Genomic DNA, 21,166 nt, shown 5'->3' on the forward strand with positions numbered 1-21,166 from the left:
TGGTTCTGGGTGGGCGACAAAGCGACAGTGATGCTCAGGGCTGCCCGTCCTCGGCGATGATGAAATGCAGCTGCCCCTCCATGTGAAAGCAGCGGGTGGCCCACTGTGACGGGCGGCCGGTACAGCGACCAAGACACCTGAGCTACCCCACGTTGCAGGGGGGGCGGGGGCTCTGTGCGTGTGGCTGAAGCACCGTCGGAAACCCACTCCTGCCACTCTGGGCCTTGGGAGCTGGCGAGACTTGCCAGTGGCCCGAGCGGCTGAAGCTGGAGCTCTGACGGCCCAGTAACAGTTGCAGCTTTGCACACCAAGCTACACTACACTACACTACACTACACATATACATACGTCAGGCCAACTCCCTGTAGACACACCACATCCACCTCGGTAAGCTGGTCGACCGACGCCCACTCTGATGCTCCTCGGACGCCCTCTGAGACGTGCCTGTTCTGTGACTCCTTGGACCGCACGGCCTTGTTTGTTGAAAACGTCCTTCACTGCCCCGAGTCCTCTGCGACATCAATATCCAGCCAACCGGGCCTCACACGCGCACACCTTGAACACCATGGCTACCAGCACGCCGCTCCCCTCTTTTACGAATACCGTCGTGCAGGCTATGCGGGAACTGTTAGTATTACACATGACAAAAATGCTACTTTGCACATTCTGGCTAATGTAGGACTAGTTTCCCGGAGGCTTTGGCTGACAGTGCTTGGGACAATACTGGATGTAAGTTGGGAGAGACTTATCCCCCAGGGTGCTATTGCTACAGTCTCGTTCCAAATTACTGGGTTCAGTCGGTGCTAATGTCGCGTCACAGTACTGCTTGACCAGGCTCAGGATGCAAGACTTACTCAAAAGGCTGAGCCAACCGTTCTCCTGACCAACGATCTCTCGGGCCCGGTCGTCGACGAGGCGTTGCAGGCCCAAGCCAGTATCATTGTGAGCTATCGTAAGTGAGCTAGCTAGCTATACACCTTTGCGCGACTTGACTACTTGTGGAGAAAGAAACAAGTTTTGCGGCTAATCATGGACAGACCCCGTCATCTTCAGGGGCCTCAAATCTTTGACAAACCGAGATCCCATGCAAGCATCGCTGCTCCGCCTCATAGCTGCTGGCGTCGCCGTCTACTGCCCACACACTGCTGTGGATGCTGCCCATGGCGGACTCAATGACTGGCTGTGCGACATATTGGTGGACGGCAAAGTCAAGACCAAGTCCACCGTGCTTCAACCAATCACCCGCACCCTCCCAGAAGCTCACCAAGGCACCGGCTATGGCCGGAGTGTTGCTCTTGAAACCCCGATGCCACTGAAGGACCTGCTCAGGAACCTTTCGGTCGGCCTTGGCAACCAGCGATATGTGTCGATTGCAACCAAGTCAGGTCTCGAGCAGCAGATTTCCAGCGTTGCTGTTTGCGCCGGGTCCGGCTCCGACATCCTCCAAGACAGCGACGCCCAACTCTTGGTGACAGGCGAGATGAGCCACCACGCCGCCCTGCGACACGTGCACCTAGGTCAGACGGTAGTGACCGTGTTCCACAGCAACTCTGAGCGCCAATACCTGACGCAACGACTCAAGCCGATGCTGGAGAAGAAACTCGAGGGTGCCTTGGGCGGCCAGGGTTTTTCGGTTTTGGTGAGCACAAAGGACCGGGACCCATTTGAGACCATCGATGTTACACAGCTATAGTGTCGGTGCTTGCATTCATCGTTTCTCATGGCCAGAGGTGAGCGATGTGGAATGGAGGAAATATTTGACGAGAACGCTGGTCGACCTTGCGTAAGTGATTGTACTCCCTGGAGAAGGGCACGTTCCGCATTCTCGTTGAAGATTCTCTTCTTGAGACCATCAGTCAGTATCCTCGGCTTTTGCGGGCCGCCAATTGAACCGGCCAGGCTCTCCCCGTAGTGCACTGTCGCCGTCTTGAATACAAGCATCCACGTCGTCGCCCCCTACTCCTTGCTCCTTCCATGTCTGGAGGAGCTTCCGCGGCAATTTCCACACCTGTCTGGCGTCTTCGAGGCGGCCATCATTGACAAGAGCCCGAACCCTGTCCGGCGTCTCCAGGACGTGGAGGGCCAGCTGTTGTGTCCGTAGCTTTCGCTGCCTAGTCTCTTCGGCTTCCTCCTGAGACGCAGTCGTTTTCGGCACGGCTTGTCGTAGAGAGTCCCGTATCTCAGAAGCTTGCGAGTATATCTGGGCAATTGCTGGGTCCAGCGTGGAGGCCATGGGGTTCAGGGGGTCCATGTTGGCTCGCATCTGTATCCGGTCAGCCCCGGCCCACGGCTACACCACCTCTGGACATATCCACGTGGCATCAGGAGAGAGACACCTACCTTCCGTATCGTTTCGGTAGCCGAGATGAGTTTGCTGTAATTGTCGTAGACCAGTGCCTTCTTCTCCGCGTCCAACGCCCGTATTTCGCCCAGTGTCCTCGTGTACAAGCGCAGGAGCTCCTCCATCCCGCTGTCGTTCACCGTCTTCTGCACGAAGGCCTCGGCATCGAATCCCTCCTTGTCCACCTCGGATGGCGGGACCTCGGACGCCTCATGGTGCTCGCCAACTGGGTCTGTGACTTCGACGGTCGGCGTCGCGCCGGCGGCGGCTTTGGCGCGCAGGTTGTAGTACTCGCGCAGGGCGGCACGGTTCCTCTTGGCACCGCCCGGGCCCGAGGGCGCGGTCGGCGGAGTGTTGGGGTTCGGCGAGCCCGTGACGGACCGCGGTGCGTCGAGCGAGGGCCGCGTCGAGGAGGTCGGCGTTATGAGGGTCTGGGAGGGCACACGACGGGGTGGCTCCCTGGGCGAGGCTATGGTCGACATGGCGTCAGGAAGAGGTGTGTTTTGAGAAGGGTGTGGGTGAATGCCAGCTCGGGACCTCTGACAACGCCGGTAGCTAGCTTCTTCAATGCGTGTGTGTTGAGGCGGTATCCGCATGCGCAAGCCCGCGACAGACGGTGGGAGCTCTCGTGGGATAAGGAGTTACGTATCCTGACAGCTTACAGTACAAGCATAGCTGGGTTACGGCAGGGATCAAGGCTGGGGAGGGGCGCCAGTCAGTGAGTGGCCTCTGAGTTACACGCGTTCAGCCACTGTGGCACTAGGTAGAGGAGCGCCCGCAAGGCAGTCCATTAGTGGCCTGCATCGTAGGGATGCCCCAGCAGGAGATACCTAGGTACTCCGTAATGCCAACTTCAAATGTTGTGTAACGACGTGTATCGACCGACGCCTTCGTGTAAATGGGAAGTTGCAATGTCGCGTCTGCTAGCCAGATCTTAGGGGTCATGCGCAGATGCTCTCTTCTCAAAGGCAGGTTAAGACTGGGAATCTTTTCTACACCGTTGTTCCAGTTTCGGACTTGGACCGTGGGACATAATAAATCACAGCACACAACACAATCCCTTCTCACGGGTCCAGATATCGAGGAATGGATTTGGCCTCGCAAGTCCGCAGCAGCCTGCAAAGCCAGGGACTGCCTTCTCCAACGCTGGCCTGGATTCAGAACGTCCTGCCCAACCGCAACCCCATGCCACCGCTCCCGGCTTTGACAGCGACGGCCAGGGCTCGTCTAATGGCCGTCGATCTCACCAATCCCGGAGTCTTGGACGCGACTGCAGGCGTGCTCCCACCCAATACTACCAACCCAGGGGTGAAGGAGGCGAGGCTTTCCAAGGACGTTTTGGTGCAGGTGCTGGACCTCGACAACCTCACCAAGAGCAAATGGGAGCAGGTCGAGGAACTTGAGGCCATCGCCCGCGGCGAGCAAACCCGCGGCAGAGAGATCGTACGTCTCCCTGCGGCTGGCGACGACGGCGGTGAGGAAGGCGCCTACGGCAGCAGCGCCGCGACTCAGGCCATAGCCACGGGTCCGAACCTCAGGGGTGGGCCGCCCGGCTCGGAGGCGACGCCGCGCAACTCGACCCACCGCCTCGTGGTGCAGGACTGCAAGGGCCAGAAGGTCTACGCGCTGGAGTTGAAGCGCATGGAGAAGATTGGAGTTGGCACCATGAACATCGGGGAAAAGATCCTGCTGAAAAAAGGCACCGTCGTCGCTCGAGGCACTGTGCTGCTTGAGCCGACAACGTGCATCGTCTTGGGCGGAAAGGTAGAGGCTTGGCAGAAGGCGTGGATCGACGGCCGTCTGGCTAGACTCAAGGAGGCGGTTGCGGCTGATGCCCGTGGATGATGGGCTCCATGTTCCGGAGGATTCGCCCGACCCAGCCAACCCGGATTCGGCGGTCAAGCTCCGCATTGCGGTGTCTGACTGACCAGCCACGATACCATAGCCTGACCACAGCGTGCGCGGTTCTCGAGTTCAAAGGCCCGCAATTTCGGTTGCAATACCGGCGTGGGTTTGTGCAAACTACACAATCTCGATGATACTCGATCATGAAGCTGCTAGACTCGGCGTCTTTGCAATTGAGGGAATTTGCAGACAATGCGGTCCCCCCCTACGCCATCCTATCTCATACTTGGGGCTCGCATGAGGTCTCGCACGATGAAATGATCCAACCGAATGCCATCACCAAAGAGAAATTCGGATATATCAAGATTGGCCGCTTTGCCTCCAAGGCTCGAGAGGGTGGCTGGAATTGGATCTGGGTTGACACGTGTTGCATTCGAAAGGAGAGCTCTGCAGAGCTCTCAGAAGCCATTAACTCCATGTACAGATGGTACAAAGACGCAGGCGTTTGCTTCATATATCTGGATGATTTGACCAATGGGTCCTGGGAAAATGAGCGCGAACAGTTCTCGGCCGTGCAATCATGCCGTTGGTTAACCCGAGGTTGGACATTGCAGGAGTTGATTGCCCCTGCCAACTGTCGATTCTATGCAAGTGATTGGACCTTCTTGTTCACCAAATCCGACTGGGTTTACCAGTTGTCGATGATGCTCGGTGTTGCGCAGCAGGTTCTCGTCACTTGCGATCCCACCACGGCGAGTGTGGCGCAACGGATGAGTTGGGCAGCAGGCAGGGAGACTACGAGGTCTGAAGACATGGCATATTGTCTGCTCGGGATTTTTGATGTCAATATGCCAATGCTCTATGGTGAAGGCGGTGAGAAAGCCTTCATTCGTTTACAGGAAGAGATCATGAAAGCCTCGGACGATCACTCGCTTTTCGCATGGAGGGCATTGGTCCCTTCTGACACGTCTTATCATGGTCTTCTGGCACCTAGTCCAGCCTATTTCAAGCTATCGCGCAACATGGCGTCTGTCGATAACCTACAGGACAGCCAACCTTTCACCAACACTAACAAAGGGATATCCATCAAGATGAGCTTGTTGCAGTACCCGAACTCAGAAGAAGACGACACGTTCATTGCCCTCCTCAATTGTCGAGACCCAGGGCCAGAAGGAGAACCCGTTGGCATCTACATCAAACGGCTGTGGCATAACCAATATGCTCGTATCATGGCACACAAGATTTGGAATGCGCTGGAGTTTCAGCCCGAACAGCTGCAAGTGAAAGATACACGCCGACACGACGAAAAGGTAGATCAGTATATAGAAACCCCGCGTGGGTCAACCTGGCCCCCACCGTCTTCCAACTACCCAATTTACAGTATTACTAGCGAAACTGGGCACTATGGGGTATTCGGAACGCAGGAGAATCATTACCACAGTAGCGGTTATGTTCCTATGAACACGTCGTTGGGCCGCGAGCCCACCTCCCGTACGCGTGCGAAGTTCTCCATCCGCAAAGCCTTGGGCATTGAAGATCCGGAAGATCCGGTTGTCGCAAAGCCCAGGCAGGACCACGGAACTATTGGTGCCTATCTGGGATACGATCCAAACCAAGTCGAGGATCCAGGATCCATTACACCAACCGATCTTTATGTCCGCCAGTCCATCCGACTTCCTCCCGGGCACTCCACTCCTCGTGTGTTTGGGTTTGTCGTCACTGAGTTCATCCAGGTACCCGGAATAGTTCTGGAGGACGTGTGGCCTAATGATTCATGGCATTCAGAGCTGAAGGTCATTCGCATCATGCCGACTGAGTGGAGTAAAATGGCGGTCATGTCTTACAGGTTGCGGGATGACGACAAGTTTGGGGTCTTGGCCGTATTGTTGCGCTGGAACCGCAAGATGAAAACGTTCGATGCGAACTGTGTCCAAGACGCATCATGGCTGTACGGAATGCACTCTGCAGAGCGAATAAATGGACTGGAGGGGCTCTGGGGAAGTGCCAAAGTGGAGAGTCCAGTTGAGATAGGTGTTGACCGATACAAGGCAAAGGTTGAGCTGGAGCTCGGAATGCTCGATCAGGAGGTCGTGATCAAGGTAGCAATCACAGTTCGGTAGTCAATCAGTGTCAGATGCCAGTGAGAAAACCCAAGTATGGCGGGATTCGTGAGGCATGCAGCGGCCAAATACCCTAACCAAGTTAACCATCTGTCACGCTTATGCGCACTATCTTCTTTACTAACCGTACGTACCGGAATCACACTTGTTCCCCGTGGCTTTCGACGGGGAAATATTTCGCCACCTAATGAGCAAATCTGAAATCAAGCCTCTTGCTCCCTTGGTCCGTGGTAGTTTTCAAGTACTCGTCTTTCTCCTCGGTCGTCAGGGTGCTCCATTTCGCCTCCTTCTGCTTATTTCTCCACATGTAAAAGCCCTTCATGCAGAACACGTAGACGATGTTGTACGCAATAATTGCAAGAAGAACCTTGTTGCCGGTTCGGTAGTAGGGTGAGTCCTCCGTCCGGTAAATCTGAGGCCGAGACATCAGCTACATTCGTAGCACCTCTATTCCAAGCACTTAGGTTACTCACATTCGACGAGATGATGTTACTTGCTTGGACGCACATATTGTAGAAAGCGCTGCCGACGGTGCGTGTGCGTACCGTGCCCGCATTCCTGGAAGTGATAGCCACTTGGGCAAGTCAGTACAGACATCAGGTGTCAGAAGCTTAAACTACCATCGTACCAAGCTACAAAGAATTAGTAGAATGAAAATCCCATTGAATTTTCAGGGCACCCACAATTGCATGCGTATAAGGGTTGCCGATCAACAAGGCGCTCAGCGCGTACCACGCCCACGGGCTGGCGTTGGACGGCAGAACTTCCAAGGCAATGACCAGCGGGAGCACCCAGATCTGGGTGACGAGAACTATCAAGAATCTATTGTTGATCCTCTCCGAGTACCAAGTCCAAAAGAGGAGCTGCAACAGAAACAGCACGTAAGCAGGGATGGTTAGTAGGTTGGTCTGGAAAGTATCGAAACCCAGGTTCTTCAGGTTGAGTGTGAGATATGCTGTGATTGGGGTGGACGGGATCGACCACGTAAGCCCGTAGAAGTAAACGGGCCACAGGTCGTAGTCTTTCATTGCTTGCCACAGCAGCTTAGGCGTAAGACCTTGGCGATTATGCATGTCACCCTGCCTTTTTGTTAACAGATGTCAAATTTGATGATTAGCAGGACCGCCTTGCCTTTCCAGGGTCGTCGCGAAGTATTCGATTCACCATGATCTTTTCCTCGCGTTCCGAAAACCATCCGTCTTTGCCTCGGAACCAGCTAGCAGTTTGCGTCGGCGACGGCGGTAAGTAGAACCAAGAGAGCAAGCCAATGATCGCCGTCAGTCCACCTTCCAGAGCAAAGAGCCACCGCCATCCTGCCCATCCCGTCACACCACGGAGGTGGAGTATCCCGTAGGCCAAGAATGCCGAGATGACGTAGGTCATGATGTAGGAAGACCAGAAGAAAGCCAGGCGGACGGGAAGCTCTTTGCCCTTGTAAAAGTATGAGAGGTAAAGCACGACATCCGGAATAAAGCCACCCTCAATGAGACCCATGAGAGCACGGGTTGCGTAGAAAGACGACTCGCCGGTTATACGGCTTTGAGAGCACGCGACAATGCTCCAGGATACCATCTGGATCGGGATCCAGACATCGGGCCCAAGTTTCTTGCTTATCATCTGCGAGGGCAGCTCAGCGCATAGACTACGGTAGTTTCCGGTTAGTAATCCGAGTACATTCGCCGCAAGGAGTCGACGGAACTCACAAGCTGAGATAGAAGATGGTTTGGCCATAGTTATACTGGTTGGTGGTTAAACCTAGATCGTTGAGCATGTTGTCGGATAGTGCCTGTTGGATGTTGCCTCTGTCGAGCTGAAGCGCGAAGAACATCAAGCACGCCCATGAACAGATCTTGAAGTCAAGCTGGGGCGAGTCAGCATAATCCACTTTCGAGATGCCGTCTTCATACCTTTCTGATGAGCTGCTTCTCTTCTAAATCCGACCATTGAACGTTGGGATCGTATCTGTGGGCGCCCTCATATTTTCCAATCGGTGCGTAGAACTTGTTGTGACCACCATCTGCGAATGTACCCGTATTGTCTGCGCGCACCGACTGTGACGAAATGCCATTCTTCTCGTCGGAGGAGAGATCATCTAGCGGTCTCGACATACTCAAGCACAAAATACAGTGTATTACAGATACTACAAGCAAAACTCGAATCTAGTGAGCTAGCCAAGTAACCTAAAGAAGCCAAGTATTCTCAGTGGGCCGCTTGGCGTAGATATATCACCCCCTGCGGGACGTTGTCTTACGTAGGGCACATTGGTCCCGAGAGCTTGGACCGAGCCGCGTTGCAGGTACTTTCCCCATGGACATTCTACACCACCCGGAACTTTCAATACTTGATAGAATGTGGCTGTGCTGCACAATATCACGTCAACCCTAGACACCGAATAAGGATGGGACTGGATGCTTAATGAGCCATGGCTCGCTATTTGATCAACTAAGAGTTTCGTAAGATTCCCGTATCTTCAATTATTGTAGCCAAACATTTTTCTCATCTGGATCTGTCGACTCATCAGTCTAGGGGAAGATGACGACAAATGCATTGAGGTTGTATGGTGCAATATCACGTCAAGCCCAATTGGCCAATCAGGTCCCACATAAACATCTACTATCATCGACCGCTCCCCCAACTACTACCGACAACCAGGATTAAAGGGCCGAGGTCTAGTAGCGTCGCAGCATAGAACTACATGCGTTACGGCGACATTTTACAGCCGTCGCTGAACCATGCCGCACCCCCCACGTCCGCCCTCTTGGCGGCGCGCATTGTTAAAGCTGCAAGACTGTTTAGTCTAACGGCTGACTACCGCAAAATCTGCACTATGAAAGACCTCAAGACTGGGGTGAGATGTGTAGATGCCATTGGACCGAGACATACGTGAGCTGTGACAAAGAAAGCCTTGGAATCACAAGAGATTGGTAGTCGCCACAGTGGGATGCTGAAACAGAAATATTCCCTCGCCCATAGGATGTCGACTTCGATTCCAACTCCAATACAGGGATTAAAGAACTTCCCTCGTGGTGAAGGATTGTAGTAGCATGACCAGCCAAGTATCAAAGCTTAACTTCAGGGGTCTCCACACTGGTTGTTGCAAAACCGTGTATGAGAGATGACAGTGAATACCGGGAAAGCATTTACCACGATAAGAGTCTAACTAACCTAGGAGGATATCACATTCTTCAACCATCCATGAATATACTCCTCAAGAGGAATGCGTGCATGTTGGAAATAACAAGAGGCTCTCATGGTGAGTATTGTCTTAGGAAGTGAGCGCTACCAGAGCTGGGCTTTGCTTTTCACTGAGATTGTTCAAGTATTCGACGTGTACCCCCATGTCACCATTATGGGGCCACGTCCCGTCATCTCGGTTAGTCCCGCTACACGAAGATGGCATATCTTGGAGCTCTGATTGCAACGTTATATGGCCAAGAGCCAAGAGCTAAAGCCGGTATATCATGCAGAGGCCAAATGCATGGGTTTCCGGGAACAATTTCGTACAAGCTACATAAATACCCCTATCTACGGCCATGCAGAGAGGGATATATGCAATAATTCCTCTAGCGGAGTCGGTCTTGCCGGTCCCCGTGCCCAAGCAGGATGTCGGTGCTCCTCTGCCCATACGAGTTCCTCATTGCGTGGCTTCTCGACAAGACACGAGTCGTAATTCTCTAGCTGAGCTATGCTGGATCCCCACCCCTGGTAGCATTGGTAACTCTGCAGATATTGCGTGACATTTGGCTGTTTGGTTGTGCTCTTCGCTGGGTTTTATACGGGCGTTCTTCCCCGACCTAGAGATTACGACTGTGATTTCACTTTTGTCTATATGAATCCTTCAACGCCAATTTGAGGCTGTTTATGCCACAGCGCTTCATTGAGAGGGACCAGCACTGAGCTCATTTGCTCTGTTAATGGGCACATGTTGTGAACCTCGAATTAATCAAACGAGCTGAGAAGAATCGCAAACCTCCCACATTAATTCGCCAAATGTCTTCGTGGCGACGTCCATTTAGTCGCCGCTCAGCGGAGCAATCCGAAAACAGTTCGGGTCCAGAAAGCAGTGGGCAGTCCACAGGGGACGTCAAATTTGTTGGAGAGGCTGGCGGCAACGATGCGCCTCCTACTTACCAAGAGGCTGGTGGTGCTCCAGTAGAGAGCATTTCGCCTCTGGGGTATGATGTCGGCCCAATTACCATCTTGTTTTTGAACATTAGCATGATGATTGGTACTGGCGTCTACTCGACTCGTACGTTCGCATAGTTAAGGCGGAGTCTATTAACATACACGAGGCTGACATGTATGAAGCATCGGCGATCCTGAAAGGCACGGGCTCCGTTGGGCTCAGCATGATATTTTGGGTTCTTGGAGGCATCATATCTCTGGCTAGTGCGGCAGTATATCTGGAGTACACATCATACTTTCCAAGCAGATCCGGATCGGAAGTTGTATACCTTGAGCAAGCTTATCCAAAGCCACGGTTCTTCTTTCCCACTACATTCGCTATTCAGAGAGTCATACTGTCCTTTCGAAGCAGCAATGCGATCGGTATACCAACTCTCCGCAACGATCTACAGCAAGATCATGAATCTAACCTTTTTGCAGTCCTTGCCAATTATCTTTTTGCCATTAGTGGCACTGCCGGAACAGATTGGCAAATCAAAGGCGTCGCTCTGGCCGGCTACACTGTTGCCTTCTTGGGTAGGTCTCTTTCACGACATGTGCAAGCGGCGAAACTGACTTTTCAAGCTGTGGTATTCCACACTCGGGCTTCGTACCTATTATCCAATACTATAGGAGTAGTCAAACTTGTGACTCTTATCTTCGTGGCCATCACCGGATTAGTCGTTCTTGGCGGCCACACCACAGTGCACAATCCTACAGACAACTTCAAGAACGCTTTTGTGGGAGCTCCGACCCCTTATGGTTTGACAAACGCACTCTACAGAATCATATTCTCATACGGTGGATACAACAACGCCTTCAATGTGGTCAACGAGATCAAGGTGCGTAGAGCCTCTAATGGGGAATAAGAGGTGGCTAATCCAACTTTCCTTCGCAGAATCCTGTAAAAAGCATCAAGCGAAATGGTACCCTTGCAATTGTTGTAGTTACCATACTATACGTACTAGCCAACGTGGCATACGTTGCTTCAGGTAAGGGCGCTCATATCGTTGGGATGAATTACCCTCTCGCAATATCTGGCAATAAGCTAATCTAGTCGCACGATGATAGTTGGAAAAGAGAATTTGGAGAACTCAGGGACAATCGCAGCAAGCTTGTTCTTCACCGCAGTCTTCGGCTCCAGCAACGCGGTCCGGGGCCTGAATTTTCTGATTGCGTTGAGTTCTTTTGGAAACCTGATCGCCGTGATGCTGGGGGCTGCTCGTATGCTACGTGAATGCGGCAGGTAAGTAATCACCAACTGTCTCAGGAGAGTTCGACGTTTATAGCGCACTTCGGCTAACAGTAAACAACAGGCAAGGCGTATTGCCGTGGCCCAAACTTTGGGCCTCGACCCGGCCGTTTGGCACGCCGTTCGCCCCCTATCTCTTGGACTGGGGACTGACCATGATCGTCATTTTGGCAATACCTACTGGTGATGCGTTCAACTTCGGTGGGTTGAAGCCTCTTGTCCTCTACAGATGAGGGAGGTGATAATACTTACACTACACTATAGTGAGCGATCTTGCCGTATTGCCAAACGCTGCCTTCAACCTGATGATGGCTATTGGACTACTGATTGTGCGCTGGAAGCGCAAGAAGGCAAATTTGCCCAAGCCACAGTTTAAGGCTTGGCTCCCTGTTGTTATGTTCAACATCCTCGTGCAGCTGTACCTGGTCGTCATGCCTTGGTACCCGCCCGCTGGCGGCAAGGGCGACGTTTCATTCTGGTATGGAACGTACGTCGTGACTGGGATAGGAATTCTCCTTGCTTGTGGAGTTTACTACTTTGTGTGGGTAAAGGTAATTCCACATTGGCGAGGGTACCGGCTGCGGCAGGAACTTATCTCTCTCGATGACGGCGCTCAGACGCACAATCTCGTGAAGGTTCCTGTCGACGAGTTGGCCGAATGGGACGCTACGCACGACTCCACTGGACGACAGACTACGCGAGAATCCCTGACGGAACGGGGTGTCGAGAAAGATATTGTTGAGACTAAAGTATCGCACACTGTGGTCTGATGGGCTATCTGTGTCTGAAACCTCCGGGTAGATGTAAGTGTTGGATGGGTGGTACGCGATGATACCGGTTTAGTAGGATTCAATTGCAGAAACGTCAGGGCCTATCAGGTACGGCAGCATTGGGGGCAGATACAACGTTTGACATAGCAAATGTGTAACTTGGGGGTCGTCTTCGCCGCATCAAGCCAAGCAAGCCCCGAAGTTCTACACAAATCATCGAAATGTACAACGTCCGGTTCTGCTTGTTTCATGACGCCAGCGGCAACATACACTCGCGTAGCTAGGTGCAGCGGGAGACTCCTTGGTCTCGCTTACGCCTCAGGTCGGCTCTGCAGTGCTCCGTTGAGTGCCTAAAGTTCCGAAAGGATCATTGCAACTCCAATAAGTCACCCCAGAGACCTGTGTTGTCAAGTTGACTTAATTTGTGAGACATTGATGGGATCAGGGGTTTTGCACAGAGTTGCGATCTCGATCTGGTCAGGTTATGTCGCGTGTTAGTGATGTTTACTTTGCGACGTCATAGTGAACTTCCTCCCAGCGATCAACGCGCCCTCAGCCACTGTGTAGATATAAGTAAAACGTATCCAAGGGGATTGAATTGCACAAAGTTCCTGTCTTCTGTAAAAGCTCCAGTCAATGCTACAATGAATTAATCAGCGCAGTTCTATGATCCCTCGTCTTGATCACATCAATAATCATCATGCCTACCACGATATTGGTGCCCAGGGGTAAGCCACTTCAGGAGCGCGACGGCAACGTAAATGCTTCGAAGAAACGCAACCAGTCTGCAGGCGAGTACATCATCACACCAAGATGACCTTCGCTTCGGTGTCTGACAGTGAACGCAATGTAGACCAGGAGCCTAGCCCCAAAGGTGGGCCCAAGTCGAAGCAGTCACCCAAGGAGCCTCCAGCAGCCGAGTTGACTAGCATTCATCTCGATGGGGAGATAGATGAAAACGTCAAGATCTATGATACATGTGACGACGTACGTCGGAAAATCACGGGTCATGTTAAAGACTCGACGCAGGCAGCCTTTGCGCGGGAGCTGTCCCAGATGATGCCACACACTCGCATCAACGCAACCCACGTCGGCAGATTCCAGAAGATGAAAGGCCCAAGAGCGGGCGGGCATAACCCGGTGTTCTACGCCGCTTATGTGTACTTTGAGAAGTTGCGCATCAAGCAGGGCAAAAAGAAGAGCGCAAAGCGCGAGCAGATGGAGGAACACTGGGAGGAGAGAGGCGGGTTTCCAAGGGAGGGCAGCCATAACATCTACATCCTGACTAAACCGGGTCAGCATTGGACCTTTGACGCCATGGGGAAGCCAAAGATGGTGGGCCAGGGACGCCCAGGAGGTGGATGGACTAGGAAACGCGTGCGAGATCACTCGTGAGAGAGACATCGACAAATGGAAATAGTGTAATCGTATGTGTATGTAACTGTAGTACTAAGCAAGCTTAAGCTAGGGGGTTCCCATGATCGATGCTTGCAATTGTGGTGCTGGTTGAGAACTGGAGCTGAGCTAGCACTAGTCCCCTGGGAGTCCCTACCTAGGTAGGGGTGGGCGCCTTAGCCTGAGGCGTTCTGGGCGTTAGGTGGAAACCCCCAGAGCTACCCGTGGACCCGTACAAGCCCTGGAACGTACCTAAGCCAGGCAAACCTACGTCGCAGCTGGCGCGGGGCAGATTCGGGATGCGAACGGCTGCGACAGGGCAGCTAAGACAAGTGTGAGCTTTGCTATCTGGCCCCTCGCTCAACAGGGACGGTACCTATTCCGATCTTTCTCTTATTGACCACTCCGTCACGCAACGCCAATTGCCCACAGCAACAGGATATGGCCGCCGCAGCAGAGGAGGAACCGTCGTATATCGACTACGAGACCTTTCTGGACCCAGGCTTCACGCCGTCAGCCTTCGCAAACACCCTCGTCCTCTCTACGAACAATCCCAATGACACCCCGCTAGACCTGTCGACACCGCTGTCCAAGGTGCTGTTCGACGCGCAGGAGATCGACTCACATATTGATCTGCTCACCACAAGGTCTTCGGTGCCCCTTCTCACCCATACCAAGGAGCAGACCGACGCAAGCACACGGATTATATCCGAGATCGATGGCCAAGTCAAGAGCCTGAACGAGAGCTACAAGCAGCTGGAGAAGGAGGTCATACAGAAACACGCCGAGGCTGATGAGGTGCGGCAGGTTGCTTCTCGCCTGTGGGAGACCCTGAAGCTCGGGAGGGCCGTCGGCCGCAGTCTGCAGCTGGGCAGACAGTTAGAAGTTCAGCACTCCGAGATCTCGAGCTCCGGCCCGGCCGCCGCAGGCCGCAAAGAGGACCATAGGGCGTTGGTGAGATGTGCTCATACGATACTGTCCTTGCGCGAGATCCTAGATCACAAAGAGCCTGGCGAAGAGGGACACGGCCTCGACAGAGTGAACGCCATCAAGAGCTTGCAGGACAGCGTGATTGCCCCCATCGAGCGTTCAGTTAGGAGCACCGCCGAGCAGATAATACGAGAGTTCGCCATTGGCTCGGCGACCGGCACGGCTACATTTGCTCAGAGCGAGGAGATCAAAGCCCGGACCGTCTCGGCCATGTTCACGCTCTATCTAATCTCACCAACTTCGGGAGTTAAGGCGGACAAATGGACGCCGCAACTCCTCCTCCAAGCACTGGAGACATACTTGCGCAATGCGTTACAAAGCTCCATAACTTCGCTGGCTAGGTCCCTGGGAACACTGCCTTCGCTGGACCGCACGCTAGCCGAGGTTGCTGCGCGCTGTCAGAACCTCGTTGCGCTGGAGATCATCCTCGACTCCACCAAAGCACCAGCTCATCCACTCTACTCTCATGTGAAGCACGGTGCTGAGAAGTCCAACTTGCTTCAACCCCTACTTGCCTACCTGGAAACCGGCTCCTTGCCGTCATATTTCTGGCGTTCCATGGCAAGCAGCCTCTCCACTCGGGTTGTGGAGATTGTTAATCGCGGAGGAGTGTCTGCTCGTACGCTCAAGACGAATCGTAGCTCTGTGGGCGACGCCATTAGGGAATGCGTTATAAAGGGAAGCCAACCGCCGAGTACTGTCGCGGTAGCGAAGGGCAAAGGTCTAAGACCCGAATCGGAGAAAAGCAGCTGGGACCGCGAGGTAGCTGTTATGGTTGGTAGCGTCGTAGGAAATCTTGGCCGGTAAGGCGCCAGGTATTCAATGAATAATCACGAGGAATATGAACATACGCATTCATGGGCGAATTCGGCCGTACTTCTGGTTTGACTATGTAGTACAGTGGCATGCATCTCGTTGTATTCACCAACCGTCTGGTCATCTGCTGGTGGCTATAAGCCACAGCCACATCTGTGGCGTTGCTTGTTTACTCTCCAGGCAAATAAGGGAAGCTGCACGGAGTACCTGACCACATGTGTTTCTCACAATATGTGGAACGTTGCGCGCCTTAATAGCTCCGTCATTTTGCAGAATTCTGTGCCGTTCTCACTTGAGAAACATGAGTTTCTCGCAATCGGCGAAGTTGATTCTTCCGGTCGCTCGCTGCCACAACTGCGGCGGCGGGGAGGACTTCTGTGGAGGATGCCGAGACATCAACATCATACGAGTGAGAAGGCGGTGGACCACAACCGCGAAGACCGATGAAGAAGACAAGGACGTGTTCAATAAGCTATTTGCCTTGAGATATGGCCGGGAGTCCATGAACTCAGCTCTTTATCACAAATACTTCGGCAACTTTTCCCTCGCTATGAAATGGCACCGCGAATCCTTGGGCCAATATATTGATGCCATTTGCGAGGGCAGGCTTGAGCAATTATCGCTTGCCTCGACCTTCATTCCGACAGACGCATTCTCTCAACTCTCTACGGCAGAACTTCTGGATCGCTGTAAAGAGCTTACGCGTCACCTACAGAAACTGCACTCTGAGTTGGGTCGCCGTGAATTGGATGCAGATGCTGGCGATGACGAGGACTCCGTCTATTCTGACGTTGATATGGAAGAAATTGACTTCGATTTGTTCGGTAGCCCTGAGCCCGTAATTGGGCAGCTGCCGACTCCTCTTGGCTCTCAAAAAGAAGCCCCAACGAAAGGTCTGGAGATCCGGTCAAAGATTCTTAAGTACTGGTCCGCCGACGAGGACTCTAGAGCCTACAAGTTCGTGCGGAAGCCGCTTCATACCCCCAGATTTCTTGCAATCCTTCTGGATCTTGCCAGGCACTATTCATGGGAACAAACCACTAGGATGGTCAACTATATGGTCATTGAGCGGGTTCGACACTTCCGCAGTGTGGACGATAAGGATCGGTACCCGAAACTAGACGACTGGAAGCATGTCCTTGATATATGCTCCAAGCTCGGCTTTCCTGTGATTAAACCAGAAGAGATACCAGCTGATGTTCTACTGGCGATCAACTTTCGTATGACTAACCAGGGCCTCGTCAAGGAAGGGAACTCGTTCAGTCCCTATGCCGACAAACTTGGCATTTGCCTCCAACGGGGCGCGACTTGTATGCGTTCGTCGACTGGGCCTCACATCTTTCGTGTGCAGTACATCACCAGGTGCTCACCGCAAGACGTCACGTAGAATGTATTGCCTAGTTCGCCCTGCAAGCTTTATGCGGTCACTTGGCCCCCATAAAGCATTCTCGCCCTCACCCAGCGCCATCGACGCGATCGTAATGGCGCCAACACCGGGACATGACAGTTTCGTCCGAATACCACCAGCCCGCGATACCCCAACCTTGTCAACTAAGAACACCTGGCCCTGTAATTTCACGTCATGGATACCGCCTGATTGTGAGTAGACTGAGCTTGATGACTGTTTGCAGCATCTAACGTTACATTGTGCTAGGGCTGGCCCTCGCCTCCTCGAGGACGCTCGAATCAATCATCGTTTTCAAGTCTGCCTGAGAGATGCCACTTCGACGGTCAACTTTCGCTACCCATTGGTCCTCCGGTACCAACACGTCAAACAAGTCAGGTGCCAAGCCCCCCTTCCAATCGTGAACTGGCCACACGGCCTTGAGAACGGCCTCGTTCATATTCATCGTCTTGGCAACCCTGGGAATGACTGTTTCAGAATGATTGGTGAATAGCTGCGCCGTTTGGTCAAGCGCTCGCAGGTAGGCTACTATGTCCTTGCGTGTGCTGGCATTCTTGAGCTTGTCTGTTGTCGTGTAGAGGTTGTACACTTCGCGGTAGACCGACTTGTTCTGGAACACCACCGCATCGGACCCGAGCCCCTCGATGGCGAGCTCCAGCGTCGGCTCCCACATGCCAACTGCATCGATGGACCCGTGCACGAGCATGTAAGGCAACGTTCCCGCGCCGCACGGAGCCGTGTTGCAGTTGCCGCCGGAAACGGTGGTATAGTCTGAATCGCGCAGTCCGCCCGCACTGGCGAGGTATCGCTGCACGAAGTAGGCAGCCGACGTGCTCGGCACAGTGCCAATCTTCTTGCCTTTCAGATCTGCGAGGGAGCTTATGCCAGCCTTCTTGCTTGCCACTATGCGATATGCGACCTCGACAACGGTATAAATGACACGAAGGTTTTTATGCGTTGCATACTGTCGCAGCGCTTGGGTCTCAGCATTCCCGGCCAGATCAATGTCGGAGTTGCCGAAGAGATTGGCGACACCGCCGTTCACAACCTGGGCGGTACCATTGTAGTAGTCTTGGCTGGCAATGAGGAGGGGGTTATACTCGATTACGGAGAACGCTCCTGCGATTCGTAGCGCTGTTGCGTACTGAGTCCAGAGAACACTCAATATCACCACAACTGGTAGAACTTGATGCTGGAGACTATACATGTTTGTTTGCGACTGAAAATTAGTCAGCTCTCAAACTTTAGAGGCTGTAAATAGTCACGGCTTGGCTGTCCCTTTCCGGTACGCACCATCTCGGAATATTTATGTTCGGTTTCCTTTTCCATGACACGGAAGCCTGGAGTCCAGAGGCTTTGATCTGATGGGACAATCGAGTGAAAATCAGAAGTACCGAGAAATGGAGTCCCGGCTACAGTGGCTAATATAACGTTTTATAGTGTGTTTGACTATAGTACCCTAATCGGGTATAAAGCATGACCTCGTACTACAGCAAACTGCTTGTCAGCCCAAATACCCCACCGTCTCGACTTGGCCAACTTATTTGAAGATGAGTTGGCATTTGATTGTATGTCCTTAGTGTGCTTTTATTGCTATTGGTGCTATGATTTTTCACTTGTCGGACTCTTGCCCGGCAATCCAAATGTCCCACCACTTTCTCGACTCATTGCGAGCGCCTCAACATCGATCTGGAGGTGCGATGACTTCTCTTTCATGAGGGTTTTGGGGGTTCTGGGGTTATCGGACAGTGGTCTGTTATGAGATGCGGCGGGTACTGTGAGGCCATCAGGCCATTTCTCCTTAGCAAATGCCTCCCAGTTCCCACTAGAGTCATGCCCGGAAAATGATGTTCGCATCGATGCGGCAGATCTTGTCCAGCCAGCCGAAGATGATTCGGCGATAGATGACCGAGATACTTTTTTGGACCGCGTGCTCCAAAGCTTAGACACACGCGACATCCAGCTCCATCTTGTAGGCAAGCTCTCGTCTACGTTATCCAGTTCAGCTGGGTTTTCCTTGCTTCCGACCGCAGGGCCGTACGCGATTTCCTGTACCACCCCTTGTCCGCTTAATTCTGCAACATATCCCCTTTCATTGGAAGTGGAGCTACCGTCTCTGCTTCTACAAAACCCAGCTTTATTGAATCTCTTGCGAATCCAAGCACCAAAAGCGGTTGACAGGAAAAGGCCGCCTCGGCCGGCACCGCCTCGACGACGGTAATGACGCAGACATATAACGGATATGACAGTAAGAACTATGGCAATTAGAGACGCCGAAAGGATGACAGCAGCCAGGTTGGTCGGATTGTTGACCTCGCTAGCCGTCGATGCGGGAGCGCTGCTGGCCGTTGGAGTTGATGATACTGAGGATGCGGCTACGGTGTTAAGCCTGCTGGTAGGGCTTGTTACCAAAGATATGGCGGAACTGGATGTTGGATCAGGAGTTGTTTGCGTCACAAATCCATTTGAGGGTAGGCCAAATTCGATACCATTCGTGGTTGAGCTCGTGGTCGTGCTAAGGACTGGAGATGGCGTTGAAAAAGCAAAAGTTGTTCTGATGGTTGTTGCACCGCCCGTGGGAGATACGCTCAAATCAAAGTCTGACGTGCGGGTGGATGTTAAACCCAAGCCTGGTGTCAATGGATGCGTCTCCAGAATGTCGAGGTCGACGTCGCGAAACCTGATCTGCAATGCAGGCCCAACGGTCACGATGGCAGGACCATTGGTAGCCACCCCGTTGGCCTGAGTTGTCATTCCCCATACACCGCCTCGGAAATCAGTTGTATCAGTCGTACATGAATATCCACTAAACATTCATGAGAAACTCCTCGACAGCGTATGTAATGATCTCGCACCTTGGCACGCAGTATACCGCCGTTTCGCCATTTTGTATGGCTGGAAACCCCTCACCAATACGCGTCTTAGTGATACTGCAACTTGGTCCTACAGCAAACCCGCTCGGGCATATTGCAGGCGAGTAAAAGCCAAAGCCTTTTAACCTGAGATTGTCCGCCCAGGACGGCGGGTCACATGATACTGGACCAGCCGTGAACGGGGGATACTGCGAGGGAATCTTGGACGAAGTCAAAAGCCAGGTGATAGCACACGGCGGCGTGAACACGGTCGTGAGAGCCGCAAAGGGTCCTGTCGGCGTCGACATATTGATTAACAAGAAGAAGCCTTCCCTCTGTGGCAACAGAGGTCGCTGCCTCCAGCCTTTGCCTGAACTTGCAGGAAATGCTTGGAGAAGCTGAGGTTCGCAGAGAGGAGTCGACTAGGCCCACATGGCGACGAGGGAGCGACGACATGCTTTAAGTTTGCGGGAGAGCTCAGCAAGCTTAACTTGGATGTCGGGTTCGATCCTGGGCATCACGCAGATCGTGTGCCAGATTCCTGGGTGACAGCTTGCCCGATGCACGTCACCCTGGCGTTGATCAAACGTTGAGCAGCCTGAAACCTGAGCCCCCATTGGCTGGTTCCTGAAATCCGGCCAGAGCATGCGGCTCGGCGCGAACGACAAAAGAGCCTCAGGATTTCGTCCTTGCTACCCGGCCCCTGGAAGCACACTTTCAAGGTGATATGACCCATGGTCAAACGTGAAGCCGTTCATAGGGGCGCGAGCTTGGCTGAACCTGTGACAGCGCTGGCGGGAAGGATGGGATACCCCGCTGTCCCAAGGACAACCAAGGAACCCGTTTCGGAACAGTGCACGTTGAACCAACGCACAATTACCTGAGTGCAACGAGCGAGCTGAGAGTCATGAAGCGAGGGGTGAGAAACTCATGCTGCACAATTGAGACACAAGTGAAATGTGTTGCAACGTTCACTCGGGCAGCCCTAAGCTTACTAGCCGAGTACGTGTTGGTACAATCTTGTCCAATAGGCAGATATGATCAATCACAGCTCCACTTCCTTGCAGAAACAGAAGAGACTAAGAAGAAAAGATGGTTTCAGCATTTCGGGCGATGGCGGGACGAAATCCTGTGCACATCGTAACAAGGGTGACTGGCGATCGTGGCATTGAGCAGTAAAGAACTTTTGCTTCGTCCCCCCAGTAAAATGCATCAA

The 21,166-nt window shown here is 53.0% G+C and overlaps 10 protein-coding genes across 10 annotated transcripts; 7 read left to right on the top strand and 3 right to left on the bottom strand.

The window, feature by feature from the left end:
- Positions 1-565: 565 nt before the first annotated feature.
- Positions 566-1,693, top strand: JN550_004502 (uncharacterized protein; the record flags this gene model as incomplete). The annotated part of the gene is made up of 4 exons (XM_049316025.1): positions 566-627; positions 686-729; positions 821-952; positions 1,038-1,693. The coding sequence occupies 4 exons, from the start codon at positions 566-568 to the stop codon at positions 1,691-1,693; spliced, it is 894 nt and encodes a 297-aa protein (XP_049173574.1).
- Positions 1,694-1,852: 159 nt separating this feature from the next.
- On the bottom strand, positions 1,853-2,823 carry JN550_004503 (uncharacterized protein; the record flags this gene model as incomplete). Its single annotated transcript, XM_049316026.1, has 2 exons — positions 1,853-2,263; positions 2,341-2,823. 2 exons carry the CDS (start codon positions 2,821-2,823, stop codon positions 1,853-1,855), a joined length of 894 nt encoding a protein of 297 aa, XP_049173575.1.
- A 604-nt stretch (positions 2,824-3,427) lies between these two features.
- On the top strand, positions 3,428-4,186 carry JN550_004504 (uncharacterized protein; the record flags this gene model as incomplete). Its single annotated transcript, XM_049316027.1, has 1 exon — positions 3,428-4,186. One exon carries the CDS (start codon positions 3,428-3,430, stop codon positions 4,184-4,186), a length of 759 nt encoding a protein of 252 aa, XP_049173576.1.
- A 203-nt stretch (positions 4,187-4,389) lies between these two features.
- JN550_004505 (uncharacterized protein) lies at positions 4,390-6,306 on the top strand (the record flags this gene model as incomplete). Its single annotated transcript, XM_049316028.1, has 1 exon — positions 4,390-6,306. One exon carries the CDS (start codon positions 4,390-4,392, stop codon positions 6,304-6,306), a length of 1,917 nt encoding a protein of 638 aa, XP_049173577.1.
- A 184-nt stretch (positions 6,307-6,490) lies between these two features.
- Positions 6,491-8,414, bottom strand: JN550_004506 (uncharacterized protein; the record flags this gene model as incomplete). Its single annotated transcript, XM_049316029.1, has 6 exons — positions 6,491-6,718; positions 6,780-6,880; positions 6,986-7,385; positions 7,471-7,948; positions 8,010-8,167; positions 8,214-8,414. The coding sequence occupies 6 exons, from the start codon at positions 8,412-8,414 to the stop codon at positions 6,491-6,493; spliced, it is 1,566 nt and encodes a 521-aa protein (XP_049173578.1).
- A 1,882-nt stretch (positions 8,415-10,296) lies between these two features.
- Positions 10,297-12,492, top strand: JN550_004507 (uncharacterized protein; the record flags this gene model as incomplete). Its single annotated transcript, XM_049316030.1, has 7 exons — positions 10,297-10,555; positions 10,615-11,007; positions 11,056-11,312; positions 11,369-11,462; positions 11,542-11,716; positions 11,787-11,923; positions 11,987-12,492. The coding sequence occupies 7 exons, from the start codon at positions 10,297-10,299 to the stop codon at positions 12,490-12,492; spliced, it is 1,821 nt and encodes a 606-aa protein (XP_049173579.1).
- Positions 12,493-13,305: 813 nt separating this feature from the next.
- JN550_004508 (uncharacterized protein) lies at positions 13,306-13,887 on the top strand (the record flags this gene model as incomplete). Its single annotated transcript, XM_049316032.1, has 1 exon — positions 13,306-13,887. The coding sequence occupies one exon, from the start codon at positions 13,306-13,308 to the stop codon at positions 13,885-13,887; it is 582 nt and encodes a 193-aa protein (XP_049173580.1).
- A 441-nt stretch (positions 13,888-14,328) lies between these two features.
- Positions 14,329-15,684, top strand: JN550_004509 (uncharacterized protein; the record flags this gene model as incomplete). The annotated part of the gene is made up of 1 exon (XM_049316033.1): positions 14,329-15,684. The coding sequence occupies one exon, from the start codon at positions 14,329-14,331 to the stop codon at positions 15,682-15,684; it is 1,356 nt and encodes a 451-aa protein (XP_049173581.1).
- A 310-nt stretch (positions 15,685-15,994) lies between these two features.
- On the top strand, positions 15,995-17,080 carry JN550_004510 (uncharacterized protein; the record flags this gene model as incomplete). The annotated part of the gene is made up of 1 exon (XM_049316034.1): positions 15,995-17,080. One exon carries the CDS (start codon positions 15,995-15,997, stop codon positions 17,078-17,080), a length of 1,086 nt encoding a protein of 361 aa, XP_049173582.1.
- A 253-nt stretch (positions 17,081-17,333) lies between these two features.
- Positions 17,334-20,258, bottom strand: JN550_004511 (uncharacterized protein; the record flags this gene model as incomplete). The annotated part of the gene is made up of 4 exons (XM_049316035.1): positions 17,334-18,317; positions 18,392-18,459; positions 18,751-19,904; positions 19,954-20,258. 4 exons carry the CDS (start codon positions 20,256-20,258, stop codon positions 17,334-17,336), a joined length of 2,511 nt encoding a protein of 836 aa, XP_049173583.1.
- Between the last annotated feature and the right edge of the window lie 908 nt (positions 20,259-21,166).

Source organism: Neoarthrinium moseri (genome assembly GCF_022829205.1).
Source record: "Neoarthrinium moseri strain CBS 164.80 chromosome Unknown scaffold12_Wmoseri_CBS_16480, whole genome shotgun sequence".
Taxonomy (NCBI): Eukaryota; Fungi; Ascomycota; class Sordariomycetes; order Amphisphaeriales; family Apiosporaceae; genus Neoarthrinium; species Neoarthrinium moseri.